The sequence below is a fragment of the Diorhabda sublineata genome, chromosome 9, assembly GCF_026230105.1.
Source record: "Diorhabda sublineata isolate icDioSubl1.1 chromosome 9, icDioSubl1.1, whole genome shotgun sequence".
In the NCBI taxonomy this organism is placed as follows: Eukaryota; Metazoa; Arthropoda; class Insecta; order Coleoptera; family Chrysomelidae; genus Diorhabda; species Diorhabda sublineata.
Window position 1 is genome coordinate 24,643,089 of NC_079482.1, and position 22,407 is coordinate 24,665,495.

The 22,407-nt window shown below is 33.2% G+C and overlaps 2 protein-coding genes across 3 annotated transcripts; both read left to right on the top strand.

The window, feature by feature from the left end:
• Positions 1–2,440: 2,440 nt before the first annotated feature.
• Positions 2,441–4,319, top strand: LOC130448557 (cuticle protein-like). Its single transcript, XM_056785971.1, has 3 exons — positions 2,441–2,859; positions 3,710–3,858; positions 4,064–4,319. The coding sequence occupies exons 1-3, from the start codon at positions 2,473–2,475 to the stop codon at positions 4,317–4,319; spliced, it is 792 nt and encodes a 263-aa protein (XP_056641949.1). The 5' UTR covers positions 2,441–2,472.
• A 4,018-nt stretch (positions 4,320–8,337) lies between these two features.
• Positions 8,338–17,667, top strand: LOC130448895 (sodium/potassium-transporting ATPase subunit beta-2-like). Of its 2 annotated transcripts, none has more exons than XM_056786469.1 (5): positions 8,338–8,634; positions 14,597–14,854; positions 15,811–16,097; positions 16,182–16,356; positions 17,278–17,667. In XM_056786469.1, exons 1-5 carry the CDS (start codon positions 8,448–8,450, stop codon positions 17,379–17,381), a joined length of 1,011 nt encoding a protein of 336 aa, XP_056642447.1. In that variant the 5' UTR covers positions 8,338–8,447; the 3' UTR covers positions 17,382–17,667. The 2 variants fall into 2 exon arrangements, with proteins under 2 accessions (XP_056642447.1, XP_056642448.1); XM_056786470.1 differs by lacking the exon at positions 8,338–8,634 and adding an exon at positions 13,544–13,890.
• Positions 17,668–22,407: the final 4,740 nt, after the last annotated feature.

Consider the following 22,407-nt stretch of genomic DNA (forward strand, 5'->3'; position numbering starts at 1 on the left):
GTATCAGTGCAGTTATTTCCCCCCCAAAATCAACTGATAAAGTCAATACTTTGATTATAAATTACAGTGTCGTTATTTTCAAAATTTAACAATGTCTTTCATCGGTGCTAGTGTTGTATTGCTAGATTATGAATTCACTCACAAACAACGAGGCGAAATTAAGAAAGGAACGTAATAGAAACAAAATAAATTTTTCGAATACTAACATGTAGTTGTATCGATTATTTATTTTATACATTGTTCTTCGACATTCTTAAACGAACGACGTGAATTAATCTTTTAAATGGTTGCAACTACTTATCATTTAAGATTTTTTTTTGTCCCGGCGACAATAAAAAGTTAAACTGAACTAAAAGCGGGTTCCTATAAATCTTGGGCGTGGTCGAGCTCGTCAATTACGAAAAAATTAACGCTTTAATCGTAAATTAGCTTGAACTTGTTCAACAGTACACTGCCCGCCGTGGTTTTTCTGTTTCTATAATGGATTTGAGTGTTAAACACTAAAATATACCCAAAAATTTTCATTAAAATAATCAAGTAAATTGAGAGAAATTATGGACATGATTGAGAAGAAATTACTATAAATCTATATTCTGGTAAGTTTGACTATACAGGGCAGACTCGATAATCCGAATTCTTCAGTAGTCCGAACAAGCATTTTCAAATACATTGGATACACTCTAATCAGAATTTCATAGTACTTTTAGGCCTATTTCCTATAGAAATTATGTCTTGATGTTCAGGGATTCCCCCAATTATCCTTTTGTTTATATCTGGGACTTACATTAAACAGGTGTGCAGCATTTTCACTGCTTTTGTAAGCTTTTGAGTAGGGATAGTTACATATTTTGCTGGGATGTTTGTAATGCCATTTTAGGTGATATAAGTGGGGTTTTATTTTAATATTTGCTTTAAAAAATTGTAATTATTGAAAGACTTAACAAGGGAGAAAGCGGAAAAAGTGATTTTAGTGCTTTTCTTTGTACAACCGGTTCCTAAAAATACGATCTAAAAATGAATTTTATTTTTTTGAACAATCTAAACGCGTTATCAATTTGACGTGAAGACTTTTGACATATTTTTTGCAAAATTAAATCAATTTTGTGTCAGATTGACAAGAATAATTGATTGATATAACACTCTGTGGGTACTGAATTAACATTTCAGTATAATATATAATACTAAGATATTAGAGGCCCTGAAGTACACTGCCCAAAGTTATGAAAATTACAAATTACTTATTCGTAATTACTGTTTTTTTTGCGTTTCATAATAAAGACTTTGATAAAAAACAATTGCTTTGGCAATCCGAATCGCCTCGGTTTTTATTAGTTCGGATTATCGAGTCTGCACAGTAAAAAAAAGCAAAAATTTTGATAATTACTCAAGGCAGCTTCATAATTGAGCTCAATATTTTCAACCAGGAATGAATAGTTAATATACATAAGCAACTTTTAAATGAAAACGTTTTTGATGATAAAATGGGTTCGATTTATCATTTTTTGTGTGTCATTTTGTAAAAAATAAGCACGCCTCGTACCAAATTCATATTTGGATAAAGACTCTAAATGTTTTAATACGAAATTTTGATTAAAACGGTCCTCAAATTAAGACAAATCCTCACAAAACAATCCATAATTTGATACTTAAAACATTATTGAAACGCACGTCGAAGCATGTTTTCCATTCCGATTGAGGCACCTCCAAAACAAGTGATTTGAACGCTTCTTCGGGTGTAGACAAACGTCGACCTCGCAATTCATCATTGATCTGCATAAATAAAACTAAATCATTGTCAAACAAGGACTGTATGTCGGATGAACCATCAATTCGATGTTTTAACTGTCCAAAATCATTTTTGTTTGAGAGCTCGCATTTTCGTCGTGGTCTTCTAGTTTTTGAAATTTTTTTGATATGCAATATTGAATTTATCGATGTTTTCTAACACGAAAACCCATTTTGGACAACGAAATTCATCCTGAAGCAGCAACTACGATTGAATTTGGAAAATCAGCGAAACGCGGTGGTTCGGGATGATGCTGTATTGGCACACTGTTGTTAGTTTAATCCACGTCGAAACTCATAGAAAATCATGTTTCAAGTATGTCAAACTTTATATTAGCAGATTTGACATAATCACACCAGTGTTGTCATATCTGAAAACTTAAGTAGCAACCCTCGTAAATACTGAAATAATTTACGAATAAATACTGATACTGATATTTCCCCAATAACTCTTTATGTCGTTGAGTGTATGATATATAATCCACAGACGTCCTTGCATCTATAAAAAATTCAAAGTCGACCACTTCCCGTACTTAAGCTCTCGAACCAAATAATCAAAATAAAAAAAACTCTCAAAAAGAACCCTTAAGGCATCGACATTACTATATAATACAAATTCGTCCAGAAACCGCCGACAATTCGCGAGTACTGATTAAATCAGCAGCGCAAAACGTTTCCAAAGTCAAAATGAAATTCATCATTGCGATCTCTGCGTTTCTGTTCGCTTTCGCGACCGGATCGCCGACCGGGTATGTCGTCGATATACCAGCCCCGATTTCCAGCCAATATTACACACAGGACGAGTTAGGACGATATAGTTATGGTTACTCCAATCAACTAAGTGCCAAGGCGGAAGCTAGATCTTTGGATGGTTCAGTTCTGGGAAGCTACAGCTATTTAGATCCAAATGGTAAAATTCAATCGGTGGAATATACGGCCGACGATAGCGGATTTAGAGTAGCGGCCTCTAATATACCCGTAGCGCCCGTACCCGAAGTACCCACTCCAGTTCAAGATACCCCGGAGGTTCTGGAGGCTAGGGCTAAACATCTCGCAGCAATTGAAGATGTAAAGGTAATTATAATATTTTAGAAATAAAGACAACCTTTTCTGTTTACTTTGTACAAGATTATAAAAAGTTGTTTGGAGTTCTTTGGTACTCATTTTCCTTTATACCCCGATGGGAATATAAACATGGGCGGCTATATTTTCCTTTTCTATTATTTGGCGTTCTCGTCGGTTCTGTATTTTGCGTAGCCCTCAAGAACTTGTTGGCGACGTCTATGTATTATCTCCACCATAGATTTTCCGTGTCTTGATATACCAAAATGGTTGCCTCAAGTTAATTTTCTCTAGGTGTTGCAGTTTCTTATTTCCAACTTGTGTCTAACTCCATTTAGTTCTTGTCTTGTCCATTAAGTAGTCGTTTTGAACGTTCTTACCTCTTGAAATCTTCTAGTTGTGTCCAAGATGATTTCTTGGTTCAATTATTGGTAGATCTGTAGACCTCAGGCTAATATTCTGTTAACACAGTTTGTTCAAACTGTAGATAGATAAAGCTTGGTGGGAATAAAGATGAAGCTGTAGCACCAACTTGGATAGTCCCAGTCGTCTTTTTATCTTCTTCGCCTTGTTCACTAAGTAATTGACGAGGTCATTTAATGTTAGTCTTTGGTCCAGGATAACATCCATTTATTTGGCCAGGTATCCAGGTGATTCCTTCTGCCATGGTGTTTCCTGTTCCTTTTGAAGCGCACTGTTCGGGTTTTCTCTGCATTGATGCTTATTTTCCACGTCGTACAATACTCATCGAGATTTCTAAATCCATAATCGATAATTCTCTATAGAAACATTGGGATAATGAAGAAATTTCTTAAAAACATGATCTTTTATATATAGTTTTATAATTATTGTTCTGTTATAGAGCCGCGCCGGTCAAAATGACTTACGAGAAGATTTGAATTCGGTGGAAATAGTGGCAGCAAAAAATGATGTAGCTCTTAAAAAGGATGGCGCAGCGCTTGCTATCACTTCTTCGGTCCCACTACCTACCTTTCTACCAATAACATACAGGTAATCAACTCAATATTGCTACACATACTAACTAACCAGAATCAGTTCAAATTTGTCATGTGGAATATTAAAACCAATCACAAATCAAAAATCTTTTGTGGAAAATGATAATTTGATCCTCGAGAGGTTTTCTCTATGTTTAAAATTTAGTTTCCCGGTTTTCTTTAAAGTAAAATTGAGATCTGGAAAATTTTAATTGTTTCAGGTCTACTGTTTACGCTACACCAGGTATAGCGATTAAATCTTTCGTCTCCCCTACCGTTGCTGTTAAAGCTGCTCCCCTTCAGGCCTTCTCTTATGCATATGGTATAAATAACTACTACAGTGGTTTCCATTACCCAGGATTCACGACCTACCCCGCAACCTTTGTGGCTGGTCCGGTCACTAAATTTGAAAATGTTGAACAAGCTAAAGGGCGTTCTGGAGAGGGAGAGGAAATGAAAGAAAACAAGACTTCGTAGTGATTTTTTTCGTAATGACTTATTCCTAGTGTAATTAGATTGTATATTGTAAAAATAACAATTTTTTTTTGTCAAAAAATTAAATAAAACTAACGTATCATAATTTGAATTATTATTTTTAATATATTTTAAAGCAATCAAAGTCAAAAAAATGAGGTAAAGGCAAAAATGGTTTTAATTGTGTACAGAAACAGAAAAAATTGGAATTGAAATCCAAAGATTTCTACAACCATCATGGTGTCTATCATCAAGTTCGACAAAATCAGTCTAGCCAACATACACATATTTTAGACATAGAAAGGAATCAAAAAATATATTTTCTTTGCGAAAACGATGCAGGTGAATGTTATAAATTAACAATAAGGGCTTGGGAGTCACTCATTACTGACTAAAAACTCCAAGCCCGCAATTCTGAATAATGAAACCATCTGGTACATGTATGGTTTCAAGATGAGTAACTTAATAGGCTCTTGACATCCCAAAATCAGTTCACAGAGCTGGTACTAAACCATAACCAACAAAGCGGCGTGTTTTAGACTAGTTGGAGCGCAAAAAATTCACCTCATTTGGATTACCAGGAGCCCGACCTTGTCATAAGACAAGATAAGGCACAATTAGATGATTGTTTTATCAATCAAATGCTCCGGGTAACCGAAGAAACTGCAGACCATTCAAAATTAGAATACATAGACAAATCTCTGCCTTATAGATCTTTCCAAGAACTTCTACCTTTGGTAAAACTATGATTTATACACCTTCTCAAAGAAATTCGATGCCGAATACAGTATCAGAAAAGATAGGGACCAAAACACTATTATTATGTAGATGGATAGTACCAGTAAATGATGCACGATTGAAAAACAAAGAAAAGATTTGGTAACAAAAATCCTGAAAGGTTGAGTAAAACCTCGAACACGTTCCAAGTAGAAAAATGTGTCCAAACATTTTTTGGGAATCCTTCGGTGGAATCAGCACCGATACAGTATCGGAACAAATTTGTAAGCAAAAAAACTAAGATAAGATCGAACTGATGGGATAATGTACCATGTATTAGCGGGAGTAAATCGCACTAAGAGTTTTTGTTGCCTGAATGGATACTATAAGAAACTAAAACTGGTGGAAAGATACGACGTAGGGTCTATGGGTCAGGAAAGGAAACATCTATTCACTTCTTTGCTTATTGCTTATTGCAATACAGACACTAACATTCGTTGAAAAATTTGTCATTGGATACTGAATGAAAGATAGAGACAATTCAATGGTTTGAAAAAAATTTTGAGGCGCTTCGAAAAACTTTTGCTATTCGTACAACGTTTTCATCGTGTTCAGTAATGATTGAAATATCGAAGTTTCTTCTGCATCATCGGCAATGGAATCATCAGTTTCATCGCGGTCTTCTTCGTTTTCGTCGTTCATTTGTTCCAGAATAGTGACCGTTTCTTCTTCTTCACTTCTATCTTGTAATGGAAACCACACAGTTCGCGCTCACAACGTGCCCAGCCTTTCTGCATCCGCAAGCTTTTTGGCAACCTTTCATGCATTTGCAAAAAATAAGTTTTAGCAAGCTTTCCAGAGCAAGGGGGTTCAATGTAGTAACAGGAATGAGCCCGCTCTTGTATTTTTCCATCCCCATTGTTCTACATCTTGTTCGTTCCCATACCACTGCTGAATTTGGTGATAAGTTCTGGATCAGCATTCGGATTTTTAAATACTTCGTTTACATCAAGCTTTTTCAGGAGTAAATTCAATTTTTCCTCGATAAAATAATGCTGATGTGGTGGCACAACAACTAAAGGCATGCAAAAATAAAAAATGATTTGCGGCTGTTTTATCTTTTATACTATTTATGGTCTTGGTTTGAGGATGTATATGTTTGGATGCGTTGTCAGCGCCCTGGTCTGGTCTACATCATCACCGACAACAACTACAAAATCAAATGTCGATGAAATGCTTGCTGCGGTGTCTTGTTTGACCATGGAGTGTTCAGGTCCAAATTTTGTCATTACCCAGGAAATTGGCATAATGTTTTCGTCAAAAAGTATGTCTGCCGAAGCAGTTTTTCATGATCGTCGGGATCGATCTACATATTTGGTACTCCGGGTTGCAGCATCTTCTGGATATGGCATTGGGAGGTAGGTAATTTATTTATTGCAAATATACGGAAACGATTCGCCTTTAGGGAAAAAAGGTTATAACATAAATTGTAGTAAATTTTCTCTACAATTATTTTGTATGAATATGTTTTTCCTGTAAAACGCATCGGAAAGGAGTTATTATCAAAAAACTACTTTTAGGCGCCATTTTTCCAATATGGCGGCGCGAGCGATAAAGATACAAGGTGGTAAAGTTGAAATTCGGAAAGAACACGTCAAAATCTACAAAATTTTCCACATAACCTCTATTTTTTCAAGTATATGACTGTACTAGTAGGCCGAATTTCTACTGTAGATTCCTAAATTACCGACTGTTCACTTTCAATTAAAAAAAATATCATAAAGGTTCTAAAAATTTCGTTAAACCTACCGTTTATGCCATTATAAAATTATCTTTTTGGTTCGATGTTAATTAATTTGAATAAATGTAGTGAATGATTCCAAGGTTTCAAAATGTTAAACTTTTGATTGTTACAACAATAAAAACCGTAATCTGTTTTGTCTGGAAATATTCGGTATAATTCTTGTAATGTTAATCTTACTCATAACGTTACTTTAGTTCTGCATAATTCTATCAGTGGTTCTCAAATATGAGATAGTGCGGTCCAGGAATTCTTGGCATCATTAGTAAATACAGTGCGTTCACAAAAATCTTCACGCACGCGTCATTGATACTTCTCAACAAGCTCTACACCAAGTTTGAACTTAGTCCATTGAAATGTTACAATTTGAAAGACGAACCGAACAATTTTATTTATGGGACATATAGGGGGGTCAATACAAGCTTAACCTCAACTTTGTGGAGTTGTCGCTCTTGTCCCACAGTCGCCATATTGAAAAAAGGGAGGAAACACGTTTTTCGCGTTATCTCGGAAACTAATAATCTTACAAAAAATTTGTAAAGACATATTTTGTATTAAATAGCATTGTCTACAATTATGATTAGTGACTTTTTATTATAAATCCAAAATTTAAGCAAAAAAGTGGAAAAATTTCCTTTTTTATAATAATTTTTTTTTTCTATTGATTTTACCAAAAAAATTATGCCAGAACAATTTTGTACGGGATATTTTTAGGAAGATATTTTTAAGCTTCATTCATTTAAAACTAACATCCTTCCAAAGTTGACCTGGTTCGTCAATACTCACGACAACAATATGTTTACGATACTTTTATGTTTTTTTTTTTATTATATTTTCGAAATTTTTTGTTGACCACGCTGATGCAGACACAGTCATCGTCTCTACTGCACTCACGTCTCTCGTGGAGCGTTTTCTACTATGATTGGCTTGCTACTGGTCCACGCTTCTATGATGACAACCATCCACGTCCGAAGAAGACGGCTTATTTTAAGTCATCACTGTTCTATCAAGTCCAAATGGTTAGAGTCCATTCGTTTGAACCACAAGGTCTGAATCACCTCCTAGTTATATGACTTTCTTCGTTTTCCGATGACGCGATTGTTGGTTTGAGCAACTACCAATTGTTTTTTCTTCAGTCGAGAGCCAAGGAATTGAGGAATTTTTTAGTTCCTTCGCCAAATAGTTAACCTTGTTTTGTAAATACGGATTAGGCTCTACACGTGATACATTTGAACATATTTAGTCTACAATAGACTTCAAGTCGTCATCTGGTTATTCCTGGGTCGTCAAATATATATTTGACATATTTTAGATCAAGTAAAACCGTACCGGACTACAGCTTTTTGAAATTTAAAAATAGCATTCAAAGAAAATATTTTTTCATACATTAACATCGATATTTTCTGTATACTTATTTGACGAAAGACTTATAGAGAACTGCTGATGAGGATGTACGTATTCACGGACAAAATAACTAATATCCGGATCGTCCTACGGTACATCGCAGAGACCTTTTTAACACTTTGATATGATCTTCACAGTCACCATTACGTATCTTGAGAAAAAAAATTGTTAGTGAAACGAAGGGAAGAGCTGAAAAGAATAAAATAAAAATGAGGGAGAAGAAAATTTCGCAAGTTAGCTGTAGGACTTTCAGTAGACAAGAAGAATTACTACAAATTCAAGCTAAATATCTGGAGCATGTGGAAGAGCAGAAGCTAACGAAAACACAAATTTTTCTAAAATCTATTTACGATAAAAAAAGAAAAACTTTCTTCGGGAGAACGGGAATGAGTTGGGGTAAGTTTTGTAAATTAATTAATGGTTTTGTAGACTAAGGTTAACAATTTATATGTGGTACATTAGTTCTTAATCTAACAGAAAAGTTCTGCGCCAAATACTTGATGGAAACGTCTTCACGACGCGATACCCATCTTGTGCACAGCTTTCTTATATCCAAATTTGCGATGTATCGCACTACTAGATCGCGCACTTTCAATTGTCGATCATCCAGTACAACTTTATGGATTTTCTTCAACATTTCTTGAGTTATCACCTCATTTGGTTGACCATTGTGCTGCTGGTCTTCGCAGGACTTACAGTCTCGTTTAAACGCTGCAACTCAATATTTTACTGTTTATAACGAAAGAACAGTCCCGTCCAGAGTAGAATTCAGTTCATCTTTTATATTGTTTGGGGTAAAGCCTTTCAAATACCGACTACTTTTTTCCATATTTACAAATTAACTGAAAACGTTCACTTTTGATGGCTGCTAGCAAACAAATATAAAACAACGTAGCTTCTTCAAACTCGAAACATATTTTTCAAGCAACTACCGCCATCTTTAGGCCAAACCAGGTACTTCTTGAGACCATCTTCGTATATAAAATAATCAATAAAAAATTATTTTAAATACATACTTAACAGAAATCATTTTTTGTCATTTTTTTTAACCAATTTAGATAATTTTTAATTATTTTGAAAGAATTTATTGTATTGAAGTCATTAAAAGCATCCAACGGAATGTAAGAGGTGTTTAAAAAAACTCTCTTATAGGTAAAAAAATGATTGGGGTTTACATTGTAAAGAATTTTCGTAATCGTATTCCAAATAAAAGCAGTTAAATATTTTTTACGATTTTACGAAGCCACTGGCAACGTTTTAAAAAACATTTATACGAATTACTTTGAAAGCTGACACATTTCAATTGTTTTTAAATCTGACTCTCATAGAGGGCGTTAGTTACAGGGTTCGTAACAAGTAGTATTGAAAATTTATTATATTCCAAGTGATTTTAAAGATCATTAATTTTATACCAAATAGAAGTTGATTAATAAATATAACCTCAAAAAAAATTTTTAATATTACTTGATACGACACGTGTAACTAACGCCCTCTATGAGAGTGGGCCATAAAAACAAATTCATTGGATGTATCAGCTTCCAAAACCTATCCTATTGACTAATTAATTAAATAAACTTTTTATTCGTCAAAATGGACTGAAATTTACGAGATTCTTACTATTTTTCTGGTGACACCAGATTTCATAATTTGTGATAAAGTTAACTTTGAAAATAACATGAGAAAACAATTTAACCCAACGTTGAAACTATTTTTTTACACACTTATACTAGACGGCGTGTTCGCCAAATATTTAACTTCCATTATAACCGCACAGGAGCGGCTTCGCGACCCGTGTCGTGGACGAGTTCGTAACAGTATTTCTAGATTGGTTTTAATGTTTTAGTTGAAACAATTTCATTTTATTCTCAACCAGGAGTATTCAAAGGTCCTATAGTTATTTTCACGACGAATTTTTTAATAAAAATATTCATAAACAAGTGAAGAATGTTAAAAATCGAAAACAAGCGCGGGAAATTTGAATCTTTCATATTTTTTCAGAATATTCAGAGGTAATAAAAACAAGTAAAACGTATTTTCGAAAATAATTCATATAAATGTCATATTTTCAATATGAATAATCTAAAAACGAAACCGTTCAACATTATATTATTTGAAATATACGTGAGGAAGTGTTTATTTCAATTTCAATGTGGTCTGATTAAATTGGACAACGAGATCAAGAATTAATGATATAATGTAATAAAGAAACAGATGCGTCATATCCATCAATCTGTTAACCTTCAAGATGTCCAAAGTTTATTTATTTACATGAAATGATACAGAAGAATCATTTCATAATCGTATTAAATCGAATAACACAAAAAATACGGTGAACGTAAAGTGGAAAATAAAAAAAAAAAAAAAAAACATTTTCGAATATGAACATCGTAAAATTCAGAGTTTCTCGACCTTTCAAGCTCTAAACCCCCCTACATCAAGTTTGAGTCAAATAATTTTGAACTAGTTATATTCTGATCCAAATTATAATTGAATAAACCATTGAAAAAAAACCCAACAGAAGTTAACCAGGAAGTGTTGGTTACTTTTTTTGGTTTTCCGGTCAGTTTGGTTTCAATTCTGACAAGCGGATCACTTTCCACATTCCAGTCTAGCTCGATAGATTTTATATCAGCAAATGATGAAAATTCTAGCTCGCATTGATAAGTTGATGGAAACTGTACAAGCAACTCAACTTCCTCCATTGTTATTTCTAGGTAAACAAGAAGATATAGAAGCCAAGTTTGGAAAACTCATTTTAGCTTTCGAATCCAATTATTAATTTTTGAATGTGATCAAGAAACGTTTATTTGAAAGTGGTCCTTTGTTAACTTGAATTTGTAGTTTTCCGAGCTCTTATCTGGTTGTAGTGGTGGTGTAAATAGTGTGTTCAGTATGAATATAATCGATCAAAGCGGTGGGGTGTAGAATAAAAATGGCCCAAAACGACTCCTGGTCACATTTCTGAGTTCAAAACCAAACACCGAATGCGATCGTCACATTTTGCGTACTCAACTCCGTTCAGCTCCTGGTCTAATATAATACGTCAAAATGTTCTTTTCTTTTATCAGTCCGTGTTAAATTTGATATCATTATATATCCATTTAGTATTAAATTTTAAGAATTACAAACAATTATTAAACTTTGAATCTTCTATAATTATTAACTACTCCTCGTATTTAAACGCTTAAGTAAATCCAGCTGGATGTCGATTAAAGTCAAAGGTGACTGAGTTTATCCGATGACCTTCCGATGTAAATATAATTCAATATTTGAATTGCGTATAAAATTTTTCTTAATTTATAAATATTAAGTTAATATATTATTAATGACAATAATCAAAGAAATTTCGTAAGACGCGGCAACGTTCAACAGGTAGTAGGAGATATACAATGATTGGATTAGTCATTCCATGACCGGTTTAAAGCAGTTTCTCCACAACCATTATGTTCCAAAAGTTAATAAATTTAATACAGATATAAAGAATTTTTTTATAATTATTCTAAATCACAACGAAATACAAAATTATAATTATTGTAAGAATTAATTGTTTTGTGAAAGTTAATCATTATTTTTTAACGTATATGTAGGTAATTAAAATATAAAGATCAGGTCCGTACTTTGATTTATTTGAAAAATAAAAATCGTTAACAATATTTTATTTTTGCTAAGGTCATAATTTCATCGATATTTTTTTAAAAAATATGGGAAACATCATGGAAATAAATCAAAAACGAATGTCAATTGTTTTCGATATAAAAAGTGTGGGGAAAGAACGTCTATCTAATATTTTGATAAAGACCGCAACAAGTCGAAACGACAAATTTTTAAATGCCTAAAAAATTTCAATTTCAAATCAGAAGAGACCTAAAATTAAGACGATTTAGAAAAATAAACTTATCAAAAGGTCTAAGACATAAGAAATTTCCGAAATATTTCTCTTTCTCTCTTAAGTCTTCCACCATCTCAGTGTTTCATCTTTTCCTTAATCTTTCTTTTATTCTTGTTCCTGCCGTTCTTTGTCCATCATATTTTTGGTTACTCTAAAATCTGGCAGTCTCTAGATGTGACCTAGCCCCTTCTGTTTTGCTTAGTTCTGCTTTTAAAAATAAATCCACGTTTCGTTTTCGTTTCCTCCAGGTTAGACGTCTATCCAAGTTCGTGCCTAGGTTATTATCAATCTTCACCGGTGGAGATGCTTTTCTTCTTAGGGTGAACGTAACGTATAATAATTTTCCTTCATTAGCATTGATACGTCGTGGTTTTAGCACAGCAGAGTCATCAGCAGTAAATAATTGATTCTTAGAGACCCCATTGTGAAACACCAGATTGTCTGTTAGTTAAATATGATTTGAAGAACTGATAGTAGGTATGGAAAGTAGTTTCTCAAGCTTGACTTGCAATCCACTATGCCAAAAGCTTGGGATAAATCAAAATTAAGCTGCAGAACAGTATCTTTTGTCATTGATATCTCTATTAATTTGTTTAACTACCCTATGGAGATGCTCTACTGATGCTTTTTGTATGGATTAAGAGAAATAAAAACTTCTCTTGATTATTATTAACAAAAATTCAATGAAATCCGATACATTTCGTCTACTTCACTTCTTATTTCGTTATTTGTTCTCCTCAGCCACGAATCTTCCTCATTTTTACCACCTAGTATCCTTCTTTCGTTCCCATATATCTCTGCTTTGTTAAGAATCCTCCGTAGCTCAATCTTGATCTTATTATTGTTTTGTATAGTTGTAGCTTTTCTGGACATCTTTGGGGATCCTATTTAGCGCTCCAAACTGTTGTTTACTTCCCCTCGTCATCGTCGTTTCCTTCCGATTTATCTTCGTTGACTAGTAGAATCATGGTCATTGCTATTAAGACTCTGCAGGTTTCCTTGAGCTCGGTTTCCGTCTGCGTATGCCGGTAGTTGAGTAGTAGATGAAGGATCTTCCTGTTTTAGTCCTGTGCTGGTCTGGAAACAATTTGATAGTCTTTGATTTGCCTTCATCTTCGTTTTTGTCTGTTCTAGTGTCTATTTCGTAAGCTATCAAGTCTCCATAAATTCTCAAGCTTTTATCTACGGCCTTAGTCAAAATTGTGGTAGTCTTCGTTGCAGTTCCACCATACTTGATTAATTCTGGTTTTATTTCGTCCTCTCCCGTTTTTTAACCCCCGAATTATTGTTGTTGAAACCTTTAGACAACTCTACAGTCTGTGGACTCCGATGTTCCGATTCGATGCGCGTAAATATTGTTTTTTGTCCGCTCCTCGTATCTGCCCGTCAAGACGATACAAACAAACTAACTGGCTTGACCTGATGGAAAATAATTTCTATAATGTCGTAGTGGTGGAAGTTAATGTTACCGTTGTTAATTCAACGGCAACGTAGCGTCTTCGCGTGTCGATGTGTATGCCTCGCCTACCTGGATGAATGAACTAAACCATCAGAAAATGTGTTCGATTTAAGTGTGATTTTCGTGATAAAAAACATATTCCGTCCATTTTTCTAGTTTATTAGGTGTAAGTGTAATTTTTTATGTGCCAAAATGACTGTACAACATTCTGAAGCCTATTATGATCGCGAAACGAACAGATTTATACCGAGAGTTAATCAGAGAAAGCAGGAACGAATTCGGAGAAGAACGTGTAAAGATATAGGTAAAAAATGATGGATTTTTAAGAATTTTTTGTTGTTTCAATTAAAAAATTCACCAAGTTTATGATAGGAATTTAATGATGTAGATTAACGAGAACAAAAAAATAAATACTATAAACTAGGTGTGTCAACAATAGCATGTGTCATTGGCGGTTACTACCATTGTTTACATACAATGTTTTTAAATTTTCTACATGTATACCGGGTGGGCTTTTAAATACGTATTATACAACTTATGTTTATAAATGTAAAAATCTATGATTTGCTTTTGAATAATCACTATTTTTCCATAAAATTTTTAATCGCTCTTTCTTTACTTGGGGAAGCTACAAATTTGCTCTAAAGAAAAAATAACAAAGGATTCTGCCGTCTTCAGTATTATTAAAATAGCTTAGCGATTATAAATTATCATTTAATTGCTTTAAATCCACGTAAGGGAAGCCCCAACTGAATGGGGTTGCCAAACATTCCGGATTTTTTAATTAGAAAATAAAGTTAACCTAACCTAACTTAACCAATACGTGGAAATCACATTACATTATATTTCTTAGCATTAAATTGAATTTTCAAAACCATGAACGTTTTCAAAAATTCTTACTGCAAATCTCTGTACTCTTTATCCATAACCTAAAATTTGGCCCGGGCGTTTATTAAACCTAGTTATTAAGTAGTAAAAAACTTGAGTATATTTTCTGAATTCGTTTTCAGCCAAGATTGGTTTGTTTTATTTAATTTTCTACGGAATGCTATCATCTATGGTGTCAGTATGTATGTGGGTGTTCTTTCAAACGTTAGACCCCAGGATACCGAAATGGCAGCTAGACAGATCACTGATAGGAACAAATCCGGGATTAGGATTCCGTCCTATGCCAGTTAACAACGAAGAAAGTACCTTAATTTGGTTCAAAGGATCAAATAAAACCAGCTATTTACATTGGGTGGATAATATTCTACAATTTTTGGATAGTAAGTTTTTTTTGTTACTTAAATTTTGAGATAAACAAATATTTATTGCTCGATATGGCTTAATTGTTTTTAAAGATATTCTCTTTGCTCCATTCCGATTGAGATACCTCCGCAATATGTGATTTGAACGCATCAATCGCTTCTTCGGGTGTAGAAAAACGTCGACGTCGCAATTTAATTTTTATCTTCGGGAATAAGAAGAAAGAAATGGTGCTTCATCACCAAAAGTCGAACCGAGTTGATCGACAAACTGTTGTTGATTCAATCCACGTCGAAAGTCATAGAAAATCATCGCACAAATTGTGATTTAATACAATTTTTTACCAATATTTCAAGTTTATATAAACAAGTCAAATAGTACTCGTATCAGAACACGTTCTGAGTACATTCACCATTTAAGATGTCCCATATTTACTATCTAGGAACTACATAAAATCCATTTGAATGACCGATACAAATAGACCTGGAAAAATTCATATCAATCATATGATGAACATAGTCACTTGAAAAGTCCACTTGATTAAGTATAAAAACGGACAGTTAAACGTTATTTTTAGCGAATTTTATCATTGATGCATAAAACGAGCTTGGATTTATTTTCTTGCGCGTTAATTTTTTGCGATGTAAGTTTATAATAATATACCGGATGTAACTAACAAATTTAAGATCGTTTTTCAACTAAATACAATTGGTATAGTATAAGTATATACAATCCCGGACTTTTTTGTGGTTTAATATATTTCGTTGTATCTCAAACAGATTCCGCAGGAACTTAAGATGACAGATTTATCCTCACATTTCCAAAAATTATCATTATACTTCAATCCATATACACATAACCTTCATAAATTGTTTATCTATCTCACTATTGGTTAAAATCGTGAAAAATTTACGAAAAGACAGACTTAGATGGACATTATGTTGTGATAAGTGTCTGTTTACTATTTGTTTTGCAGAATATTATGTACCGAGCAAAATAGCAAAGGGTAATGGTCAAATAAAGACGTGTTCACATCACGACTATCCGGCTATCGGCGAAGTATGCGAAGTTGACGTAAGGGATTGGGAAGAATGTAACAGAGATCAATTTTTTAATTATCATAAAAACTCGCCGTGTATTTTTTTGAAATTGAATAAAATATACGGTTGGACTCCCGAGTACTATGACGATCCGTATAATTTACCAGAAGAAATGCCCGACACGTTAAAAAATCATATAAGGAGTATAAATAATACAAGAGAGGTAAGATGATGTGGACATATTAAAATGAAAAAAATAATTTAATGAATAATATACTCGATATTTACAATTTTTTTAATTTCTTAGTTACAGAATGTTTGGTTATCATGTCATGGTGAAAATCCTGCTGATAGAGAATATTTGGGACCAGTTACCTACTACCCTAGGGCTGTACAGGGATTTCCAGGATATTACTTCCCCTATTTGAATTCTGAAGGTTATCTTAGTCCATTAGTAGCAGTTAAATTCGAAAGACCAGTTTGTAAGTATAAGAATTTCTCAATTATAAACATAAATAAAAATAAAAGGGATGCTTTTATAGAAAATATCACATACATCATCCATTTTTAATAATATTTTACAAAAAATAATATTGACCATCCTTCTTCAAAATACTTGATTATTTACAATTTTTTTTAAATCTTTCATTATATCAACAAAAATGCCGCTAATAGAATCTTTTATAAGTACATACCTGAATTTGAAAACACTTTTAGATAAAAAGTCCTTGTCACAATATAAAGAACACTAATTTTTCCTCTACTAACACACAAGCACACTAAATATTTGTTCAAAAAATTCAATTTTTGAGACGATCTCTCTAAAAGCCTTAGTACGCCAAACATACTAGCTTCTATTTTTTTTATTCATATTCATTTATATTCATATGTCAATAATGCCATATGCAATATTTAATACAACTTGCCTTATAAGTTGCATACCTATAAGGTAGATAATTGTAGTTAAGGTTAAAAATATATTAATTCCTAATTTTATATCATAAGATAATTGAGCCAATAGTCTCTTCTAATAATGTAACTAATTATTGTAATAATTTCCAATAAATTATTGTTAATGTGTATAGGCAATATTTGATACAACTTGCTTCTTGGGTTGCATAACTAAAAGTTTTATTTTCACCATGACATAATACGTTAATCTATAATTCTGTTCCTACTGTGCCGTTTCGTTAAGTTTTTCTTGCCACGTGTATTTAAAGGGAATTTTAATTGTATAAGATTCAACTGAGTGGTTTGGAACACTGAACTATAGTAATACTGAAACAAGCGCTAGTTGTTTCATATAAAAGAGGCACTTGGCGGTTTTGTAATACATTTTTCAATTTATCAAAAAATGCATCTGCGGATTTATACTTTTTTGAAATGTTCATTTTTCATTCCAGCTGGTATCGTTATAAACGTTGAATGCAGAGCATGGGCCAAAAATATAATTTACAATAGGGGAGACAGGATGGGTTCAGTGCATTTTGAACTTTTAATCGACTAAAATTATAAACTAATTATAATAATTACAAGTCGTACTGTAGTTATATTGTACCTACATCTACATGAAGTGGTAGCAGCCTTTTAATAATTAAATATGCAATAATTAAGGGCGCCATACCAAATATTTTTATATCTTTTTATATCACAAAAACGTATCTGTTGTATTTTTGTTTTTATTTCAAATACCTTGTATTCTACGTAGATATGCAAAGTATTTCGATTTGTTTTAATTATTGATCAACAATATCAACATCAACAATTTTAATAAAGTAAAATAATAAATCCAATTGTTTCTTTATTTTCCCCTAATTCAACCATTACATTAAATGATCAATGTTTCATTATTCACCATCTTTTCAGTCTTATTTCTGCCAAAATAATAATTTGCAGGCCGAAAATGAATAATTTACAAGGAGAATTTACTAGAATTATTGCAACATGTAAGTCATCAAAGCATGACAATTTACGTTGGCTAGATTGAATTTACCAACAAATAGTGAATTGGTAAAACTGATAAGTCAAAACTTGACACTTTTGACATTGCCGCAATGCAATGCACTTATTACAAGTATGTTTTGACTGCTTGTTCTGATTGTTTAGTTTACTTCACATTTCCATTCCATAGCTTTTCGTGTACTTTGCTGCTTTAATGTCTTTATCAAGATATGAATTTAGCTTTCTTTTAAGTTGATGATGTGCTGTCATTATGGTATAAAGTATGAGAAACAAAAATTCTCATGGAAAAGTTTATCGACTTGGAATAGATATCGATTCGTTATTTACTAGAACTACTGGTAAAAACTATGTAAAGAATTTTATTTGTCATCTCCATCTAGTGACGTATGTTATAAAATGATGAGTTTTATTGAACTAAAAAAGTTAGTTACCTTTATTATCGATACCATATGAAAAGTTATCTTTAGATTGTTTGAAATACAGATACTTTACGACACTTTCTAAGAGATGGCGTTTGATGTAACGAACTCACATTTTTTCATTGAAGTGATGAATATTTATCATTACCTTTCAGTTAGAAAATTACTGCAACGTTTTGAATAATTATCTTCATTATCTTTCGACAATTAATATTAAAATCATCCTTTTATAACAATATTATAATATGAAACTTGGGTATGACTGTTATTATTCTGGCTTAGATTCTCGTTAAAATTTTCTTTTTATTTATTTTCTTTAGAAGAAGCATATGGAAGAGTGAATTAATTCAATAGATTTTAATTCTAAGTAACATTTATGTGTTCCATCAATGCTCTTGGCGATTTGTTTTGTATATTTGTATTTATATAGAGTGTCTCACATTTGATGACCGCTTCACCAAATGAAGTTATTCCAACGTCGACTCCATTCTCAACTGGACATACATAAATTGATCAAATTGTAGGAGGGATTTCATTCTAAATATTATGTCAGTGATCATCCCTGATGATTTTAATTTAAGCCTATGGAACTGTAATATCGATAATTGCGAATCTCAATTATCGTTTCGATATATTAACGAAGAGCTACCAGCTCATGTTTGATAAAAGTAGAGCTGAATCGAGGTCAAATGAAATATCAGCCGAATCAAACCAAATTCCATTGATAGCGAAGTTGAAACGTCTCTTCGAGCTTTTCACGAAAAGCTACGAGCTCTAGCTCGGAGGAACAGCAGTTATTTTGTACTTAAAAGTATCCCAAGCTAAAACAGAGCTCTACAATTGGATATCTGTAAGATTTCGAGCAAAATCATATGAAATTTGGTTGATGGTGAAGATTAATCGTCGTTTCGGCGTTTTTACGGAGAGTTAAGAGCTCAAATTCGAAAAAAATATTTTCACAAATCGAAACAGAAGTTTGGTTTTCGATATATAAGAAAATTTGAGGCTTAATTGATAAAAAAGTGCCCATAATAGCGTAGCTCAGTTGTCGTTTTAATATATTCACCAAGAGTTACCAGCTCATACTTTTGTAGTATTTTTGCAGTTTTTTAAATCGTTTCCAACGAAGTACTAACGTCCCTTCGAGTTTTCACGAAGAGCTACGAGCTTATAATCAAGCAATACGAATCGAATTTCGTTAATAATGGAACTTAATCGTTTTCTCGACATTTCGCAATGCGTTAAGAGCTCAAACTCCATAAAACAACAGTGGTATCGCGTAGAAGATCCTTCTTAATCAAATCAAACAAAATCAGATAGAATTCGATTGATAGTGACTTTCTATAGTTTTTTTGGGGCTTTTACGAAGAGCTACGAGCTTATAGTCAAGCAATACGAATAAAATTTCGTTAATAGTGGAACTTAATCGTTTCCTCGACATTTCGCAATGCGTTAAGAGCTCAAACTCAATAAAACAACACTGTGGTATCGCGTAGAAGATCCTTCTTAATCAAATCAAACAAAATCAGATAAAATTCGGTTGATGGTGACTTTCTATAGTTTTTTCGGGGCTTTTACGAAGAGCTACGAGCTTATAGTCAAGCAATACGAATCGAATTTCGTTAATAGTGGAACTTAATCGTTTTCTCGACATTTCGCAATGCGTTAAGAGCTCAAACTCAATAAAACAACACTGTGGTATCGCGTAGAAGATCCTTCTTAATCAAATCAAACAAAATCAGATAAAATTCGGTTGATGGTGACTTTCTATAGTTTTTTCGGGGCTTTTACGAAGAGCTACGAGCTTATAGTCAAGCAATACGAATCGAATTTCGTTAATAGTGGAACTTAATCGTTTTCTCGACATTTCGCAATGCGTTAAGAGCTCAAACTCAATAAAACAACACTGTGGTATCGCGTAGAAGATCCTTCTTAATAAAAACAAACACAATCAGATAAAATTCGGTTGATAGTGACTTTCTATAGTTTTTTCGGGGCTTTTACGAAGAGCTACGAGCTTATAGTCAAGCAATACGAATCGAATTTCGTTAATAGTGGAACTTAATAGTTTTCTCGACATTTCGCAATGGGTTAAGAGCTCAAACTCAATAAAACGACACTGTGGTATCGCGTAGAAGATCCTTCTTAATCAAATCAAACAAAATCAGATAGAATTCGATTGATAGTGACTTTCTATAGTTTTTTTGGTGCTTTTACGAAGAGCTACGAGCTTATAGTCAAGAAATACGAATCGAATTTCGTTAATAGTGGAACTTAATAGTTTTCTCGACATTTCGCAATGGGTTAAGAGCTCAAACTCAATAAAACGACACTGTGGTATCGCGTAGAAGATCCTTCTTAATCAAATCAATCAAAATCAGATAAAATTCGGTTGATAGTGACTTTCTATAGTTTTTTCGGGGCTTTTACGAAGAGCTACGAGCTTATAGTCAAGAAATACGAATCGAATTTCGTTAATAGTGGAACTTAATAGTTTTCTCGACATTTCGCAATGCGTTAAGAGCTCAAACTCAATAAAACAACACTGTGGTATCGCGTAGAAGATCCTTCTTAATCAAATCAAACAAGATCAGATAAAATTCGGTTGATGGTGACTTTCTATAGTTTTTTCGGGGCTTTTACGAAGAGCTTCGAGCTTATAGTCAAGAAATACGAATCGAATTTCGTTAATAGTGGAACTTAATAGTTTTCTCGACATTTCGCAATGGGTTAAGAGCTCAAACTCAATAAAACAACACTGTGGTATCGCGTAGAAGATCCTTCTTAATAAAAACAAACAAAATCAGATAAAATTCGGTTGATAGTGACTTTCTATAGTTTTTTCGGGGCTTTTACGAAGAGCTACGAGCTTATAGTCAAGCAATACGAATCGAATTTCGTTAATAGTGGAACTTAATAGTTTTCTCGACATTTCGCAATGGGTTAAGAGCTCAAACTCAATAAAACGACACTGTGGTATCGCGTAGAAGATCCTTCTTAATAAAAACAAACAAAATCAGATAAAATTCGGTTGATAGTGACTTTCTATAGTTTTTTTGGGGCTTTTACGAAGAGCTACGAGCTTATAGTCAAGCAATACGAATCGAATTTCGTTAATAGTGGAACTTAATCGTTTTCTCGACATTTCGCAATGCGTTAAGAGCTCAAACTCAATAAAACAACACTGTGGTATCGCGTAGAAGATCCTTCTTAATAAAAACAAACACAATCAGATAAAATTCGGTTGATAGTGACTTTCTATAGTTTTTTCGGGGCTTTTACGAAGAGCTACGAGCTTATAGTCAAGCAATACGAATCGAATTTCGTTAATAGTGGAACTTAATAGTTTTCTCGACATTTCGCAATGGGTTAAGAGCTCAAACTCAATAAAACGACACTGTGGTATCGCGTAGAAGATCCTTCTTAATCAAATCAAACAAAATCAGATAGAATTCGATTGATAGTGACTTTCTATAGTTTTTTTGGTGCTTTTACGAAGAGCTACGAGCTTATAGTCAAGCAATACGAATCGAATTTCGTTAATAGTGGAACTTAATCGTTTTCTCGACATTTCGCAATGCGTTAAGAGCTCAAACTCAATAAAACAACACTGTGGTATCGCGTAGAAGATCCTTCTTAATAAAAACAAACACAATCAGATAAAATTCGGTTGATAGTGACTTTCTATAGTTTTTTCGGGGCTTTCACGAAGAGCTACGAGCTTATAGTCAAGCAATACGAATCGAATTTCGTTAATAGTGGAACTTAATAGTTTTCTCGACATTTCGCAATGGGTTAAGAGCTCAAACTCAATAAAACGACACTGTGGTATCGCGTAGAAGATCCTTCTTAATCAAATCAAACAAAATCAGATAGAATTCGATTGATAGTGACTTTCTATAGTTTTTTTGGTGCTTTTACGAAGAGCTACGAGCTTATAGTTAAGCAATACGAATAAAATTTCGTTAATAGTGGAACTTAATAGTTTTCTCGACATTTCGCAATGGGTTAAGAGCTCAAACTCAATAAAACGACACTGTGGTATCGCGTAGAAGATCCTTCTTAATCAAATCAAACAAAATCAGATAAAATTCGGTTGATGGTGACTTTCTATAGTTTTTTCGGGGCTTTTACGAAGAGCTACGAGCTTAT

Bases quoted from the DNA above. Each gene is read 5' to 3' on its own strand.
- LOC130448557 (XM_056785971.1), top strand. From the start codon at position 2,473: ATGAAATTCATCATTGCGATCTCTGCGTTTCTGTTCGCTTTCGCGACC. The intron at 2,860-3,709 runs GTAATTATAATA...GTTCTGTTATAG, and splicing joins CAGCAATTGAAGATGTAAAG to AGCCGCGCCGGTCAAAATGA. The intron at 3,859-4,063 runs GTAATCAACTCA...TAATTGTTTCAG, and splicing joins TTTCTACCAATAACATACAG to GTCTACTGTTTACGCTACAC.
- LOC130448895 (XM_056786469.1), top strand. From the start codon at position 8,448: ATGAGGGAGAAGAAAATTTCGCAAGTTAGCTGTAGGACTTTCAGTAGA. The intron at 8,635-14,596 runs GTAAGTTTTGTA...ATTCGTTTTCAG, and splicing joins GAGAACGGGAATGAGTTGGG to CCAAGATTGGTTTGTTTTAT. The intron at 16,357-17,277 runs GTAAGTATAAGA...TTTTCATTCCAG, and splicing joins TAAATTCGAAAGACCAGTTT to CTGGTATCGTTATAAACGTT.